The sequence below is a fragment of the Physcomitrium patens genome, chromosome 14 (assembly GCF_059467195.1).
Source record: "Physcomitrium patens ecotype Gransden chromosome 14, ASM5946719v1, whole genome shotgun sequence".
NCBI lineage: Eukaryota > Viridiplantae > Streptophyta > Bryopsida > Funariales > Funariaceae > Physcomitrium > Physcomitrium patens.
This window is the reverse complement of record NC_143423.1, coordinates 15,930,692-15,948,448: the sequence shown is the minus strand read 5'-3', so window position 1 is coordinate 15,948,448 and position 17,757 is coordinate 15,930,692. Positions and strand designations below refer to the sequence as shown.

Sequence of the window (17,757 nt, the reverse complement as noted above, 5' to 3'; positions counted from 1 at the left end):
TTCATAGAAAGATCTTGTATTATGCATTAAATTAAATATATAAATAATATCATGAGGAAAAATATTAATTAGCATTTATATCAATGGAGAAGAAACCATATATATGCAAATTCCAAAGAAGATTTTACCTTCTTTGTTGACAAATTATCAAAAAATGTATAGAATTTAGATAAAGATTGATAATAAATTATTTTGACAAGCATTGAAAACTTTAGTAGTTATAAGAAATATTTTTTTGCCTACTATAGTGAAAGCATAAGAAATATTAATATATCTTCTAAAACATCTAAAGCTATAGTTTAAAAATAAGCACACTACTAATAAATTAATATGATATCATCGACATAACCAATACTAATAATTATTTAAATAAGAATAATTGAATAGAAATAAATAAAAGTAGATAAATTTGGTAATATCTTGTGGATAAGCTTCTTAAAAGCTTTATATATAAGGATTTGATTTTATACAAGTTTGTAGGTAATTGATAGATTAAAAACTTGACCAACAAGTTAGCTACAATTTGCACATATTAATCATTTGTTGTATAAGTTGGTCATGTGGCATACATATAAGAAACTTGTTTTGCAAGTTAAACATATATCTTGCAAGTTGGACTTATATTGGAAGTTCTATAATAAATGACATATAGTTTTTAATTAGATATTACATATAGAGACAAGAGTGAGGTTTTTTTTACTTTTGTCAACTTCTTTCTTGATTTTATTCTAGATTCAAGAGTATATAGTTTTTTAGTCTTTGGCAATAACCATTTTAATTTCTTCTTGAATATATATACTTTCTTATTTCTTTTTAATTATCTTTCTTTGATATATGTCTCACTTGAAAAGAAAAATTTGATGGTTGATGATAATTTTGATTTTGATTTTTTTTTTTTTTTTTTTTTTGATAATTTTTTTGACAAAAATTATTTATTTACATTCTTTGAATTTTTGTCCTTGACAAGTGTAAATATATATTAATTACCTTGTATATATTGTGATGTAAAGAAATGTGAATAGATTAAAAAATAAATATATTAATTTAAAATTATTTTTATATTATTATAGGTGATAAATTGATTAAAATGTGATGGTCTTTTTTACTAATAGATTTGTATTTAAATTAGAATTTGTTAGATAATTTACAATTCATTTGCACTTCAATTACATGTTTGCTATTGTTATCTCAAAGCTCACACTATGTGAAGATACATATACAATATATAAATAGATGAAAGACAAATAATGAACAAGAAATGTTGTAAGGTGGCAAGGTTACAAAGTAGTGAGGCAATGCATCAATTAGTCAAGTAAAAAAGAAAAATTGTGATAATGTTAATAATTTTATCACGAGGGATACCAAAATATCTAAGAGAAGATATTCAAATGATAGTGCCTTTGTTTTGTTGTGTTAATGTAGTGTATTTATTAATATGATTAGATTTTTATTTTTTATTTTGCTACTAAAGAATTAAAAATCTAATAATTTTTATAAATTCAAACTGAAGGTAGAAGTTGGTAAAGTCTTGTTAATTTTATTAAAAAATTTTTTTTTTTTTTAATTATTAAAAATTAATATTTTATAGATAGTTTAATTGTGATAAAAGAATGTTGTATAATTTTAAGATGTAATTTATTATTTGATGGAGGTATTTTTAATAATTAGTATGTTTTTTATATATCATTATTTATAATTTAAAACAAAGAATATAAAAATAGTTAACAATCTAATGTAATATCTAAAACATTACTGAAGTTTATGAAAAATGTACAACTTTAAAATACTTTTCTCTTTAAATTAAAAAGTAATGAAGGACTGAAACTAAAATTTCTAAAACAATCAAATCAATATTATATCATCAGTATTGGTCAACAATTATTTTTTATAAGTTATCAAAAATAAATGTATTTTGAATATAAAATATTGAAATAAAAGATATTTAAAAAACGTATTTATTTTTGGAATAATAGCAGTAATAAAAATATTCCAAATACTTATGTAGAATAAAACAGGCTCTGATTTTTCTCTTTTTGGAGAAATTATTTACAAAGTCAATTGAATATATTGTTTCTATATATTGGTATTTATTTTGCTATACTTTTTGAAGATAATAATGATTAAATTGAAACATTCTTATTTCGTTTCTAAAATCTAATGCTTAAATTTTTGCTCTTTAGAAATAATAAGAAAAAATATATCTACAGTATATAAACAATATATATGTTTATATACATATATGTATATAAATAAATAATAAGGATATCCGATGAAGTTCAGCACAGAAAGCTCAAAGCTTGGAATAGCAAATGGGTGATGGATGAATGAAAAACTGCTTCCTAATCGAAGGTCTTTAGTGGATGTCTCCTGTGGGGAACAACCGCCACTTTCCATAAATAAAATGCCACTTTCTAAGTTCACATACTGCACTTGTGCTTTTATCGGATGAATGAAACTATGTACCTTCATTCGTATTTTCCTCATTCATCCTCAGGTTCCACCCCCCTTCTAGCGGCCCCCAGCTCGCGGCGTCTAGCGGGACCCACCGACTCCGCGAGAGTGTCGATGCTAATTTGCGGTTCTTTCAATGTTTTTTTTTTCGCTTTCTAGATCTATTCCTTCGTGTAAGTGAATTTTTTCGGAATTGAGCACCTGCTTTTACTCTGAAAACAGGCTTACAGCGAAACGTTTGTCGGAGAATGCGGCAAGGTTAGTATGCATTGTTAGTATTCCATCTACATAGCAAGCCGCACGATATCGAGGACCAGAGCATCGTCAACCCAACGTCATAGATTCCAACTAATAATTGCTCTGGCGAACTCAAACTGAGAGCTCCGAAGGGTTTGAGTTGTTGTCATCAGAAAGCCGCAGGTGGGTTTTCAAGCCTCGCCAGGTGCGAGCGTAGGCTTTGACCGCAGAGGGATGTAGACGACTCGTTCTAGACCCGTTCTGTGTGCTTTCCAATTTGACGACGTACTTGTCGCTGTTGTCACTATGTAGCGTCACAACACGCCGACTCGTTTTCACCTGGAGGCTGAATGAGGACAGAGCGGAGCCTCTTGCGCTCTTTCCCGCTTTTGCTTTCTTGTTGGGGGCGAGGGAGGCGTGAAGAGTTTGATACGGAGTGTTAGGGGCACAACGAGAACTCGGCGCTGATTTGAGAAACACGGTAGAGGACAAGGTGTTAGTGGGACTGTTGGTGTGTTATTGCCTCATGTCTGCTTGAGTGCTTACTTCCGGTTGGAGTACTTGAAGGAGAATAGGTTTCATATTGTAGGAGAAGCTGCCAGGGATCGGGCAGGGAGCATTAGCAACATGGGGTTCATGTCCTTCATGGGTCGTGTCACTTTCTCGGCCATCTTCATCTTGGCTGCATGGCAGAAGTAAGTGTTGCCACTCGTTCACGCTCCACGACGAAATAGGGGCGATTTCGGTTCTCGTATGATGCTAGAGCATGTTGTGTCTTTTGGGCTTTGCCTAAGCGAGCTGGTTTGGCTTTGGGGTGTTTGATTTAAGTGAGTTCATATTAGGGCAAAAGTAATTTTTGCGTGTATCGTCTCCGTTCTAGGAGGATTGAGCTGGTTCAGCGGCTTTTTCTAATTTCATGAGCTGCGTGGGGACTTTGTTGCTATCTTTTTATTTTTTTTATTGTGTTCTCTCTTTCGATTCTTAAATTGGTTAATGTGTACTTAATGTGACGATGGTTGTGTTGTGCCATGCTTCAGAATCCAGGATTTTGGTCAGGATGGCGGTGAAGCATTGAGGGCTATGGACCCTAAGTTTTCGCTGTTTCTAAAAAACGTCAACGAGGCTCTCAACCTGCACTTGACTCTTCCAAGTGGCGTTGAGGTGCGCGTCAAAGCCGATCTAACCATATCCGCTGATGCATATGTTGTTGTGCCTTGTATTCGCTACTATCCATACATAGGCTCGTGACACAATGCATCCCTAGGTTTTTATATAGATATCATGAATTAGTACTACAATGCAGGTTGAGTATGTAATCCGTGTCCCCCCTCTCTTGAGTAGCGCCAGGGTTTCTGTTTAGTTAAGAGCGTTGGATCACTAGCGAGGTTTGAAAATTTGCGCTCTGATGTATCTCGAGTGGCACATTGTTTCAGACAAAGCATTTGTTAATGGTTGCCATTGCGTTGGAGGGTCTGGGCGGTATTCTTTTCACCTTGGGAAGCACTCTTGGTGCCTATTTACTGGTGAGAATTCACCCACTAATGGATGGATGCTTTGTGCAAAGATATTGTGATGTTCGTCCTACGTTCATTGAAGGGCTAAAAAGTCGGATAATGGTGAATGTGTTCATATGTTGATCTAGTTGTTTACTTTAGGGGTTACTGTCACCGATGAATTTCCAAGGGAGCTGTCCTGTAGGGTACCTAGCAGCGATCCGGATTTGGTATACTAGGGAGTTTTGAGCAATATGTTGCTTCTCTCCTGAATTTATGTGAGGACTCACCGTATGTTGCATGCCTCTGTGAATGAGATTCAAGCTATGTTTCCTACAATTTATGGACACTTGATTTAACTGGTGTACTTGTTCATGTCTTGCGGTTGTAGCTTATTTTCCTTGCAGCAGTGACACCGGTTATGCATGACTTTTACAACTATGATATAGCAACTGGTGATTACTTGCATCAATTCAACTCCTTCTTGAAGGTATGTTTTCTCTCCAGAACCGCCCTTTACCTGAACCTATAGTCCATGCACTAAATTTCTCTGTTAAGTGTCAATCAGTGAACAGTTCATCGCAAGAAGTTGCAGTTCGGTCCTTCTCGACAATCAAGAGCAAAACTAATGAAGCTCAGCTACATGTGATCAATAACAATGACCAGTTTAAGAGTGATTTCGACTGAACTAAGAGTTCTCTCGGTCGAAGAGGGCTTGGCGTTGTGTAATTAGCTGTGATTTGGTTTTGGGATATTTTTTTGTTTTTTATTGTTGGATTTTTCTTAAAGAAATATTTCCTCAGGACGCTTTTCTTTTTCTTCTTTTGCCGCAGAACCTATCTCTTTTCGGAGCTCTTTTGTTCTTTTTGGGGATGAAGAACTCTGCTCAGCGTGCAATGATGAGGAAGAAACAATCCTTGAAGGCCAAGTTTCAGTAGTCGTATTACACCTGACCGTCTAATGGGTCCCTTTTTCCTGAAAGATTGTAGTGTTGGAGAGAGCAAACGATAATTTAGCGTATAGGTGCTTACTGTTAGCATCCTATCCCGAGTTGATACAAGGATTTGTAAGTGGTTGCCTCTCCATAGGGAGGTGTATTGCCGTTGTTTAATCCATATTGTAGACATTTCACATGATTATGCAGCTCGAACTCTTCTTGAATCAGCTTGTCTATTTTTGTGGAAATCTCATTTTATAGGCCCTATGTGTTAGAGTTGCTATGACATTTTGGACTGCTTGATCATGATTCAGTCTTATTTAATCAGTCCTTAATGCTGTTGTGAGTGTATATGACTGGAGACAAAAGGAAACGAGGATATCCTTGGTACAATAATTTGACTCAAGGATGTGGAATGGAAAGAATGCTCAATAAAATCCATCCTTCCCAGACCTGACGATCTAATGGATGCTGAAATCTTACTAGACCCTCCACATTCTGGTCGTTGGAGGGGAAATGAGTATCTTCAAATGGTTTTAACTTATCTCCAATTTTCGAACCCCGTACCACATACATTCTCGATGATAGATACCACTGCTCTGAGACACAACTATCCAGCACTCTAAATACGAAGTTACGCCAGGCCAGGCTACTTTCCACAGAGACCAAGTGACAAAAATAACGAGGTAGTTCTTTGGGATGCCCACTTCGAAGAGAAGAAAATGAAAATGCTGACATCGGACGTTATGTATGTACATACATGCATGCAGGGGCTTGCGACTAAGGTTCAGCTGACAATGACGGCCAACCTCCCAAGCGAACAGGTGTGGCCACGATTTAAATGACTGGATCATGGGTGGTTGAGAGTGCAGAAAGCTGGGGTGAGCAGTGCCAGAGAGGTCAGCTACTTTTCAGACACTTCACAGCATCTTAACGCTCTGCTGCTCTTACCAATTTCCATCTCATCGATGCTGGCAAGAAAGTACTATGCAGCGCAAGATTTTGTCATTTGCCTAACATTGTGACGCGAAGAGGAGGATTTGCATGTGAGAATTAATGTATACACGTGTGACTAAAATTCAATGCCAATTGACACTTAAGCAGATAAACGTAATAGACATCTGCTCAGAATTGTGTGTACTATGCTAGGACCGGAGGATTATTAGCACTATCCCAGATGATTAAGTTCACTAGCTTGCTTTCAGCCTGCCAACATGGACTCCCACCCTAGCACGGCGCCATAGACAGGGACAGAACAACTCTTGTGCAAATCAACTTTCAAACTTAGAGAAGGGATGAAATAGTTGCATGAGTATTTCGAAGTTTGAGATTACATTGGGAAGAAACTGTGATTCTGATTGATGGAGTTGGTGTTGACAATTATATGCTGCATTGAGATTTATATCTGGCCTCAAGAAACAGAAAAGAAACAAAAAGCCTGTGCAACCTCATTACTTTCCGGAACTAGATTACCCTTGAAACTGCAACTGTTAAGGCCAAAAAAGAAGAGACGAGATTCATTTAACTGAAGGTTTTGAACCGAGCAATCAAAGTTGCTCCAACTCCATTCAAGATATTTTTGTCATTTTTCTGTATCTTAGACCACCGTACCATTACAGTGAGTACCTCCACAAATCTGCTAAAAAATGTAAATATGAATTTTGAGACCAGAAAATCAGATCAAGTCGTTTATATCAGATAAGAATGAAAGTTAGAATTTATGGATAAATAAATAGTTTATTAACCAGTGCTAATAGTGCTAATAATCTTCTGGTCCGCTGAATATATACATACTCGCTCAGTCGCCCCACACCATCTTTATTCTCATTATTATTCTGTATAAATGCCCTCGATTCAAAAGGACTAGCAACAGGTTGTGTCGAATCTACCAAACCACATTGAACTTGCTTGCACTCAAGGGTACTCAATCGATGCACGTAGAAAAAAACTAGTCCGTTAGTAGCTGTATCAAAAGAAATCCAGAAGAGAATGTTCAACCATTGCAAGTGGAAGCATCTTCTATGTCGTTGGCATAATGCATTTGTAGTGCTGCTTGGGATGAACTTCCATGGCGAGCTGAAGAGCAGTCTCAATCCCTAGGCCCTGACGGAAGAGGGCATCGTAAATAACACCGACAAAAGCAGCCAGATCCTTCTCTTCTGCCTCTTGCCGTTCCATTAGCTTCTCCTTCCTGTCAAAATCGCTATCTTCCCAGTCACTCTCAGGACTACTTTCATCTGAATCCCCTTCATCATCATCGTCAGCAATCACAAATCGACCTGCATCATTCACATCCTGAGTGTTGGGTCTCCCTGATCGTGTCAGGACATCACCTTCGGCAGCCTGCATATCCGTCTTTATTGTAGGAACAACTACTGCTTTTGCTCCTGCATCCAAGAAAGCCTTGACAAGTGTTTCTGGCGGCCCTTGCTTCCCAGTGCACAAGACCAGGCGGTCACGCCAGCCACCCACCTGTATACGGGAACCGCACGTCAGTCCGTATACATCAACGCTTTTATACCACTCGTTGTCCAGTTTTATGATACTCCAATTAATAGCCAATGCTACGTTACAAATTAACATGAAAGAGAAACAAAAAAAAATTCTCAGAATACAGAAATGGACAGAATTTTCACTATTATCTCACCATCCAGCGCACATCATCAGGAGTAAGGTGAACAGAAGCAAGTATTCTGCGGAATATGTAGGCGCCCACCTCTTGACCATCTGCCAAAACCTGCCAATTAAGTCTTAACTCGTTAGGGAAGTGCTCACAAAGATACTTGTAGGAACAAGTTGGCCTGGAATCAAAGCCTAGTCTATGAAAGCCAACAGTAAAATGTGATGAGCCATACAGAGCTGGTTATACAGGCTGATAAAGCTTGCCCTGAAGCATGATTATTATGCTCCCCTGTGTAAGTCGATGCACACTAATTCATTTGTGAATAGATAATTGAATGAAGCCAACCTGCGTATGACGCCCCATGAAACTATACAGGGTTCCACCGACGCTAAATCTTGGGAAGCCAGCGACAAGACCGGCTAGATTCGAGATTGGCGGCAGCTGCGCCCGCGTCTTCCCTGCTAATCCTAGCCGCAGGCTATTAATTACATTCTGCAGAAACTCTGTTGCGTTTTCTCCTGGTTCTGCTACCGCCAAAAGGTCACTCCGCCAACTACACAGGAAATTAATGTTTATATTTGGAAGGGTCAAATTCAAATATTGCGAATAATGCCACATACCTAAAAGATTGAATCTCTGAAAATTGACGCTTTACCATCATCATTATGCTACGTGAAGGTAATAGATACACAAAGAGCCCCACATGCACCAGAAATTTAAATCGAAATATATTATTGTGCCTAGACAAAAGAAGTTGCAATGTTGATGCATAAGTAATGTCCATAGTAAACAGTGCCAGAAAACGTGCTAGAAATGAGAAAAGTGCATTTGTAAAGTACAGATAAAAAGGATAAAAGAGGTCCACCTTAAAATCATGCCATTTTGATCACTGTGAAGTGCAAGATGAACAACACCCACTTGATTTGAGCCATGCAGCTTTTCTTGGAGAGCCATGACAGGTGGGGCAAGTTGCCGAGACCCTAAAGGTGGCGACGAAGGAAGCGAGTGAATCCCTTTCATTAAGTGAGGATCAAGACTTAGAGGAGGAATTCCATCATGATTTTTGAAGCTTTCTAGTCCAGGTTCTGAACTGTACAACCCAGGACTTCTCGAACCAAGTAAAGGTGATGCAAATGGTGAATTCGAGGTTCGTAGAGAAGTGATCGGTGGAGGTGGGTTTTCGTAACTGAACAACTCTAGTTTGAGACCATGACGTGCACAAAAAGCCTCCACGATCCGGGCGTGTCGCCACGGCTTGACAAGCTCCGGGCTGCGACACCCTTCAACAAGAAGAATTCGTCGTCTCCATCCAATGCCGGCGACTACCGATTCATCTCCTGCCAGCAACCGAGCGCAAAATTGTGAGGTTCAAGTCACACAAGAACAAGTATGCAGGTCAAGTATGTAGGAAGAATTGTGAAACGCCAGAATTTCAACAAAGATTGCTTGAGATATCCCTAGTCTAAGATAGAAGAGCCCAGAAAACTCACTGACGCAATCAAATTACAAACACACAACAAAACCATGATAGATTTCAGTGTTAATATTGAAAAGGTTACAAAGATTTACGAGTTGCATATTATATAAGAAGAAATTTCACAAAAGATTTCATGACATCCCGATGCATTCGAAATGATGCTTGTAGTAAGAAATGAAGGCAAAGTGGCATCTTGCAAGGTCAGAAGTATACTGTTACACTATGATACTATGACACTGAGTAGAAAAAGTAGCATAATTCTAAATTAAAAAGCAACAAACCTTTTCCAAGCTGTGAGCCTCTGGTACCCCCTCGTGTAGAGCGAGCTTTGTCATGCCAGAGACCGTCTGCTTGCGGTGGTGGTGAAAGTACATTACACGCAGCCTGGAATACGGCAGCATTTGCATCCACATATTCCTGAGTGGCGGTTTCCAACTTTGACCACACAGCAGCATCCGTCTCATCAAGCTCCATGTCACACCTATCGTCAACTGCACCAAACGAATGTTCAGAGCGACAGTCATGCGTAGATTGACATGCAGTGTTAATGAGCATATTCAGAAGAAAGCATGACATGTCACAGATATTCAAGGGCAAGGGTTGATTCACATTACTCTTTGAGCCAAAACAACCACTTACGTATAGTGCAAAGATCGTACACGATTTCACATGAAAAGCTTAGTACCTTCGAACCAAAAATAACTTTCTGCCTTAAATAATTAACCGTATATTACTGTAATGGTTATAGTAGACTGAATGAATTATATTTTCTTACTCGGATTGAAGCGAAAATACTGAAGGTTCGGAAGCATGGGCAGAAGAGTGTCTAAAGCTTCTTCCGCCCTCTCAACAGAGCAGGCACTCTCAATTAGTACCTGGCCAGTGTCCAGGTATCTCCATCCTCCTTTGCCGCGTGCCTACAGGTATTATTTAACGAATTTAAAATTGGTGAACTTGAAATAGCGTTGATCATATATCAAACTGAGGTTTGACGTCAATTAAAGGGAAAAGCTGGTTCAAGGATGACCAAAAAATGCACAACATTAGACATGGCCAATATAACGTGCCAACTTTGAACCTAAACTACAAAACTTAAATCGAATGACTTTGGATTACATAGTAGAGAGCCAATCACATTTTCACATGATAAATAATTAAGAAAAAGACATGATCTTCATGGACGTGAAAGCTTAGTAGAGTACACACCTTTGTAGGCACATTACCGCAGCCCACAGAGACGAGGCAATCAACTTGAGTGTCAGGCCATATAAGCTGCGCTTCACGTAAGGCAATAATGGTTGGATTATTGGCAACAATTGCACCATCTTGCCACCGATTGGACTCTGCCAGCACCCAAAATAATGAATTTTGAAATTTAGTAACCTCCGGTTCTAAAACCACAGCTAACCAAACCAATGCTCACACACGTATTGTACTGCTATCATGAACGGTAATATACCTTGTGAGAAGTCATCGAGGTAATAGGGAGCTGCAGATGATGCACGAATAGCTTCCCATATTCGATGCTTACAGCTACCTATGAAGGCACTTCTTCGTGGTCCTACTTGAGTGGTTAATGGGGTGGCGGTGGCCGGAGTGCCAGAAACTGAGGCTGCCGGCCCATCGTTTGTCGAGGGTGCTGTTTCAGGAGTTCCTGGAGGATACTACACCCACGATCACAATTATGAAGAGAACTCATTCTTTCATAGCAACTACGGGGCACATAAAGCTAGAACTGGAAGAAGACGAAGCAGATATTATCGTCCAAACTACAAATAATAAAAATATTAAAAAGGCAGTTAAAGAAGAGAAGATAATATTTGTGGCAAAATCCTATACCTGGTAATTGCGGAACACAAACGGCTGAGCAGGAGTCACACTAACAAGAGCAGAAACAACAAAGACTTTTGGAACGCCCTTCACTGCTGATTCAATTAGTAAATCCCCCTCCTCATCTGCGCACATCTCTTTCAGCAAATGCTCAAATTGCTCCGCATTGTGCTGTTTTGAAGCCCACAAGAATGCCCCATCAATGTCTCTCGACCACGTTTGAACGTTGAAGAGCCACAATGAACTCAACTTACGAAGCAGAAATCAGAAGGTTCAGTGAATGAGCAGACATACAACACGGTGAAGAAGTCTGCAGACATGTAAATAAAGAGTGAGACATTGATCGTAAACATTAATCTTCTTTAGCTACTGTACGAGTTACATATGAAGTTAGCTACCTTTGAGCCATGAACCACGACACGGAAATTCTGTGACGAGCTTTTGTAGACCTGGTCAATCTTTTCGCGCCATGTGGCTGCTTCATTATCTTTCGGAATTGGCTCGGCAAATACCAACTTACCTGCAGCCGCCATTAACAATGCTATCACAACTGATGTAGCTCAACAGGGTCTACACGACAAAAACCTAATCAAAGTAGAGGAAACTGAATAGGTTAGAAATTACAGCTACCATTAGTGTTTTGATCACAATTGTTAACCGGAGAACTATTACATAATATGATTAACAAGAATCAGTTGAAAGGAAAATGAAAAATGAAGAGAAGATAGAAAGCTCCCAAAAATAAATAAGTAAACAATTAAATCTACATTGTTTACCTAACGACTTGTAAATGTTTTCGCATTGATCAAGGTCCATACGCTTAATACCCAAAGCCACAGCAAGCATCCCACCAGTAGATGTGCCACAGATAAGATCAAAAATCTCATGAATTCTTCGACCTGTTCCCTTCTCAATATTCCTCAACATCTGTACAGTGGCCATTCCTCTCATGCCCCCACCGTCCATAGATAAAATCCGCAACCCTCGTTTGGATATGGGCCGGCCCCGCACTGCTCGCCGTAAGTACTCATTTTCACCTGCATGCAAACGGAACAACTTACACTTGACCCTCGTAAACGCTCAAAAGGATCCTAGGACGTTTAGAGAGCAATAATTAACAAAATTCGAACTAAACAGGATAACAATATACTCATTTCATAAAAGCTGCTATAAGCATGCAGGTAACGAAAAAGGAGCTGAACATCAACAGAAGGACACTTGTGCATTTTCAACAACTGTGCAAAAACAGAGAAGATCAATAAGAGTAAAAGCGATTTGATGCATGCTAAGAACAACGCTGGTTTGGTGCACACAATTGTGAGGAACATACCAAGGATGGCCAATGCTCGAGCGGCAGCTTTACATACTATTGCATTGGTGCCAGAAGCTTGACGTAATAGAAGGTCTCTCAAACTTTCAGATGCAACTAAGGTACGTCGGTTTTCCCAGCAAAATGCTAGGTTACCTACAGTCAGAAGAGCATGTCGCTGCACCTGCTTGAGCATAAAGCAACACAGGGCCACTCAGTGTGTGATGACTCAATACGCTTCAACAGGTTCAAATATCATAGATACCCGAGAAGAGCTAATATCCAATTAACGTTCGTATACACTGAATGACCATTTAGTGATAAGAATCAATCGCATCAAGAGTGGAACAAATTTCTACTCTGGAATGGTTAGCACAAACCTCGGGACTTCTATGAACACACAATATTTTAAGTCGCTTGAGTATCTCCTTTGTGAGGACGCGAGATGCAACAGCATCAGAAGTAAAGGCCAAATTCATCAGGACCTGCAAAACAGATATAAGCAATTCGTCTTCATTGCTTGTGTTCCGTAACACCATCTCAATAGCTTGCACCAAATCTGCCCGCATCAAGCGGACTCCCACTGCTCCATCTACAGCAAGCGATGCCAACGCTACGCACGCTTGGTCCACCTTCACAAAGAGAGACGCCAGCACATGCTTAGCACAATGTATGCATAAGAATGTAGACTAAAATGTAACAATAGAGGTTTGTAATGACTACTACAAAAGCTGTTACATTTAAACAAAACTGTAATGATACACTGAACTTCGGTGAAGCATAACCAACCACGTGAGGATCGTCACTAAGCATCATGCTAAGAAGTTGACGGAGAGCGCCCTCGTCCTTGCCAATGACAGACCGATTGCTATCATCTTGCGCCATCTTTGCCAAAGCAGATGCTAGCAGCGGATGTTGGCAAGATGAGAACCGGAATATGAGAGCAAAAAACACACTCAATTTGTGTTTCGATGCCACAAAATACGAAGCTGCTTCAGCCTGCATCGAGATTGGTAAAAAATCAAAAAAGAGGTTTTCATCCCTACCAATCTCATCAATTTTCTTATATACATATATGCAACTCTAGATACATATACTCCTCGTTTCCTTCAATAGGTCACTATGACCAAATAATTTGAAGCCGCGATTACGGGTGAAGGGCGACAGCAAACAGGGCACTGGCAATCCAGTTAACTCACCCCTCTGGCTACGGTCATGACTTCATTTGTCACTAGATTAGGAAACGAACAATAACATAAATTTTGGACCAACTTTAAATAGTAAAGTCCACAACTTCAAACTTGACAAGATTGGTCACCACGACAACCGCAAGCCAAAGTTGCAAAAGCACACCTCAATGTCAACTTTGATGGTAGAGAGATCTTGATCACCCTCGATGCGGACATTGGCAAGAGACAGATGACGCAAGTTTGCGCAAGGAATTATTTCTGGTAAAAACTCCAGAGGGTTGCCAAAAAGTCGTAATACTCGTAGCTTGGACATAGCCCTGATAATGAGGGCACCAGAATAGACCCTCCATCAGAATCCCTGTTATCCTACGTGAAGCTCCACAACTCTGAGAATACTTGGAAACCATGCACACTTGGTGACAGTCTTCGATGGCAATTCCTGATACCAGTTCCAAGCCACATCGCCTTTACGTAGGCTCCGATCACTCACACAATAACACATGTTACCTCCACTCAAAATTCAGGCTAGTTTCCGCCTAGTCTTACCTCTGAGTATGGTAACTCAATACACTGGGTCAAACACAGGTATGATTTTTAAGCAAATCGAGTTCAAAAGCACGTAGATGCTCACCTGAAATCTAATAAAGGGCGAACTAGCTTGTTGTATTCGAGTGAAAGCTCCACCAACTCGATACATTGCCGAAGCTCGGCTGCAACACATTACCATGTAAGACGTATTTACAGACCAGACAAAATTACTGAAAAAGAAAACAGACGTAATTCTACCATTACGGCGAGGGTTGAGGCTTCGCAGAATACCTGGAACAGACACAAGTGCATTATGGTCACATTGAAGCACTTGCAACCGTGTGAGCTGTCCAACTTCTGGAGGCAATAGTGTGAGTTTATTGTTATCCAAGTATAATTTTTCTAGCAATGGCAGCTTCATCAAGTCTGAAGGTATGGTCTGCATATTCACAACCACAACGTTTTGAGCAACATGCAAGGAGAGCTCGGCAGATATTCTAGCCATGAGCAACTCAAACCTTGCAAAGCCTGATTCAAGCCAGGACGCAGGTAATGTTGGTAATATTCACAACTAATATTGGATTCGTGATGCTAACGCTACAGGATCGTACTCGGAGCCCAAAGAAGCGCCTGGAAAGCAAGTCTTGATGACACGGCACAGAAAGTACAGACCACGTAATGCATTTACCGTGCGATAAACGAAGGAACGTTACAAACACTATGGATTGAAAAAGTCACACCGGAGCTTACAGTAAGGAAGCAATTTGAGAGATTGAGAATGGTAATGGATCGATAGTTCCGACTGCAGCCCAAAAGTTCCTCAGAAACAGTCGCTCTTGGAACGTGGTCAACTGATGATCCTGGTGCGACCAACCTTGTCAGCACACTCAGTCCATCTCCTGATGGTCCTGAACCCACTGTCCTCGACAGTGACACAACGCGGAGAAGCTCCCCCCGCTTCTGTACTTCCATTTTAATTTGTACATTCTTGAAGGTTTCATTTTCGACGTGATTTCCCGATTCCTCATTTGTTGGTGGCGTGAGTGTAAACGACACATGGATGTCGTCTTGAGGAGCCGGCAGTGTTATCATAATTAGGGACTGCAGCTTCAGAACCACTTGATCTTCATCGTCGCCAGCTGACCAATCGAGCTCAACCCGATATCTGCAAGACGAGAGGAGGTCGCTGCCGATGTCGGACTTCAAATGCTGGCTATTCTTGAGCAACTCCAGATTGGGAGATTGGACCTGGTCACCGTAGCCAAGAGTCAGGTGGAACGTATCCACCTGCCTCTTCCAGCCTGTAACCCAAGACATGGTGCGGGCGACAATGCAATTGGACTACATCCGGTTTCGGACTGGTGCTCCTATTTGAGAATAGGCATGAGGATCTCTCACTAACTGCATTGAGACCTCCTGAGGGTTATATCTCTGCAACGGAAGGAGTCGTAAAGATCCTTAGCAGCACACCAAACTGCAAAATCAAAGGAGATCAATGAGATTGTCAAATCTCCCACCGTGCTTACAATTCTACTGTTCATAACCTATCTGTGCATTCACCCTACAGCTCCTTCTACAAGAATACCTCACATTCATGAGATCATTACATTCCCAAATGCATGCGAAAGTCAAAATTTGCCACAACACTGAATTGCGGTTGCTCTTTCCCACATCGTTCACAGCGAAAGAACGGACTTCAAGAGATCTATCTGATGCATTTAGATTCCAGAGGACCCAAAAGGAGCCAGTTGGGAAAACAATCATCGCATCTGCTGGATCTCGAATTGTGCACTATGGAACGTATGGGCAAATCTCAATTTCAGCCTCTGCAATAGAGTAGAACTGGTCTACTGCAAGATGTCCAACCCTCGTCGCGAAAAGACCACAGAACTTCGAGAAGATAAATAGCAAATTAGGGCAAAGTCCTGCTGTACAGCTTCCGATCCAACACCGATGGTCATTGGCATACAATATATGCACTTAGCAACCCACCGCAGGGTCCAGGAACATAGGACAATGTTACCATCGGAAAAGAGGGCGTAATTGACAGCATTGTAATCATTGGGAAACTATCCATAAAATGGCAATTGCTCTAACACAACACCCATTGCACCTCTCGAAATGGCAGAGGTTGCACACGAACCTCACAAGGTAATAAATGCCATATCCACAAAAAGCACGTGGTACAGAGGCAGCTGACACCACAAGATCTCCAAGAACCCAGCACACGCGAGCCGCTCGTCGACAGTGTGTCGTGATTTACATCGGCAACATTTTAAACAGGGAACCCTACGGCAGACATTGAGTTCCAAGAGGCAATTGGAGACCACGCATGACAAGAGCAGATGTGGCGAATTCAGAGCGGGGTGGAGAGGAAGAGAAACTAAGCGAGGAGTGGAAGGGACAGACGACACAAAGGGATGGAGGGTGGGGGGTGACGCGCAGCGTGACATAGGAGGAACTCAGCGAAGACGGAGAGAGATTAAGAGAGAGCAGGAGAGTCAAAAGGATGCGCAATCAGGACACAAAGGCCCAAGTCCCCAGAATGACAACAACGGAGCCCCACGTGGTGTTTCCAACTGACGAAAACCCGCACGACGCGATCGGCAAGAATAAAAGGCAAGTACCTGTCAGTGCCTTTCCTCTTCCGTTGAGGTGAAGCAACGATGGCGATCACAACACCTCGTCTGCTCATTTCGCAGCTGACGAATCCACGATCACCGCGACTTTCGCGACGATGACGATACCCCACCAACGAAACTCGTCTCTCTCCCTCTCTCCAATTGCAATGCTTTTTCCGTCTCCTGCTACGGAAGGCGTAACAATGCTCGCTCTGGAGCACGAGGTGCTTCAACCACGCGATTTCGTCGACGACGACGCCCCAGAAGCCGACTCAGAAGCTTAAATTCGCTGCACATCTCGCATCACGTCGGAGCCGCCCTCGCCCCCTCCTAGTCGATCGTATTTTGTTGTGTATATTATATGTATTGTTCCTGTGTACAAACGTATGTGTGTATAGCGTATGATGTATACGCTGGTCTGCGTATATTTAACAGAATTTGATGTTATGATTAATTTCTCTTGAAGTTTAGAAGTCTAATTGTAAAAAAATTGTAAAAATATGATTAAGGCATAATAGCCAGAGATATGATTATGGCTGCACAATCATTTACTCGTTTCTATTTTTATCCGCATTAGATTATTTTTTATAAAAGAATTAGATTCCAAATATTTCTTTATCTTTTGCAATATCATTGCACTTTGAATCATATTTGGATCTATGAGAACAAAATTGGAATATATAGACAAACACATCCTAACCATAATGTTTTAGATAGAAGAACTTTTATTATAAATGTTCCAAAGACTTTTTTGTCCAATGAGGAATTGTGTTTTAGAATTAATAAAACTTTGTTGAAGATTGACTTGATATACATTCTTTTGAACAAACAAAAAGAGAGCCAAGAATTTTAACAAAATATCCCTTTAGATGCATCTAGTTTTAGAATCACTCATGCCCCTACAACACAAATGTCATATTTAACTATGATTTGTCTTTATTCTTTATTAAATCCTAAATTTTTTTATTTTTATTTCATATTGTTTCTAAAGATTTTGTATCTTTCTAATTTCTTCCATATAAGTAAAATACTATAGTATAATTTTAATATATATTAAATCA

The 17,757-nt window shown here is 40.1% G+C and overlaps 2 protein-coding genes across 4 annotated transcripts; one reads left to right on the top strand and one right to left on the bottom strand.

The window, feature by feature from the left end:
• The first annotated feature begins 3,076 nt into the window (after nucleotides 1–3,076).
• LOC112291290 (uncharacterized) lies at nucleotides 3,077–5,342 on the top strand. The gene is made up of 5 exons (XM_024538477.3): nucleotides 3,077–3,383; nucleotides 3,726–3,849; nucleotides 4,122–4,211; nucleotides 4,573–4,671; nucleotides 5,015–5,342. The coding sequence occupies exons 1-5, from the start codon at nucleotides 3,316–3,318 to the stop codon at nucleotides 5,117–5,119; spliced, it is 486 nt and encodes a 161-aa protein (XP_024394245.1). The 5' UTR covers nucleotides 3,077–3,315; the 3' UTR covers nucleotides 5,120–5,342.
• Nucleotides 5,343–6,767: 1,425 nt separating this feature from the next.
• Nucleotides 6,768–16,843, bottom strand: LOC112291288 (phospholipase A I). Of its 3 annotated transcripts, XM_024538473.3 has the most exons (20): nucleotides 16,219–16,651; nucleotides 14,826–15,549; nucleotides 14,367–14,514; nucleotides 14,179–14,257; nucleotides 13,711–13,864; nucleotides 13,147–13,356; nucleotides 12,738–12,989; nucleotides 12,379–12,541; nucleotides 11,825–12,085; nucleotides 11,447–11,568; nucleotides 11,058–11,219; nucleotides 10,678–10,882; nucleotides 10,425–10,561; nucleotides 9,994–10,135; nucleotides 9,500–9,709; nucleotides 8,607–9,078; nucleotides 8,087–8,294; nucleotides 7,766–7,855; nucleotides 7,452–7,590; nucleotides 6,768–7,309 (listed from the first exon to the last, which is right to left on the bottom strand). In XM_024538473.3, exons 2-20 carry the CDS (start codon nucleotides 15,390–15,392, stop codon nucleotides 7,296–7,298), a joined length of 3,735 nt encoding a protein of 1,244 aa, XP_024394241.1. In that variant the 5' UTR covers nucleotides 15,393–15,549; nucleotides 16,219–16,651; the 3' UTR covers nucleotides 6,768–7,295. The 3 variants fall into 3 exon arrangements, with proteins under 3 accessions (XP_024394241.1, XP_090112172.1, XP_024394239.1); XM_090256046.1 differs by lacking the exon at nucleotides 16,219–16,651 and adding an exon at nucleotides 16,703–16,843 and having other exon boundaries at nucleotides 6,768–7,590; XM_024538471.3 differs by having other exon boundaries at nucleotides 6,768–7,590.
• Between the last annotated feature and the right edge of the window lie 914 nt (nucleotides 16,844–17,757).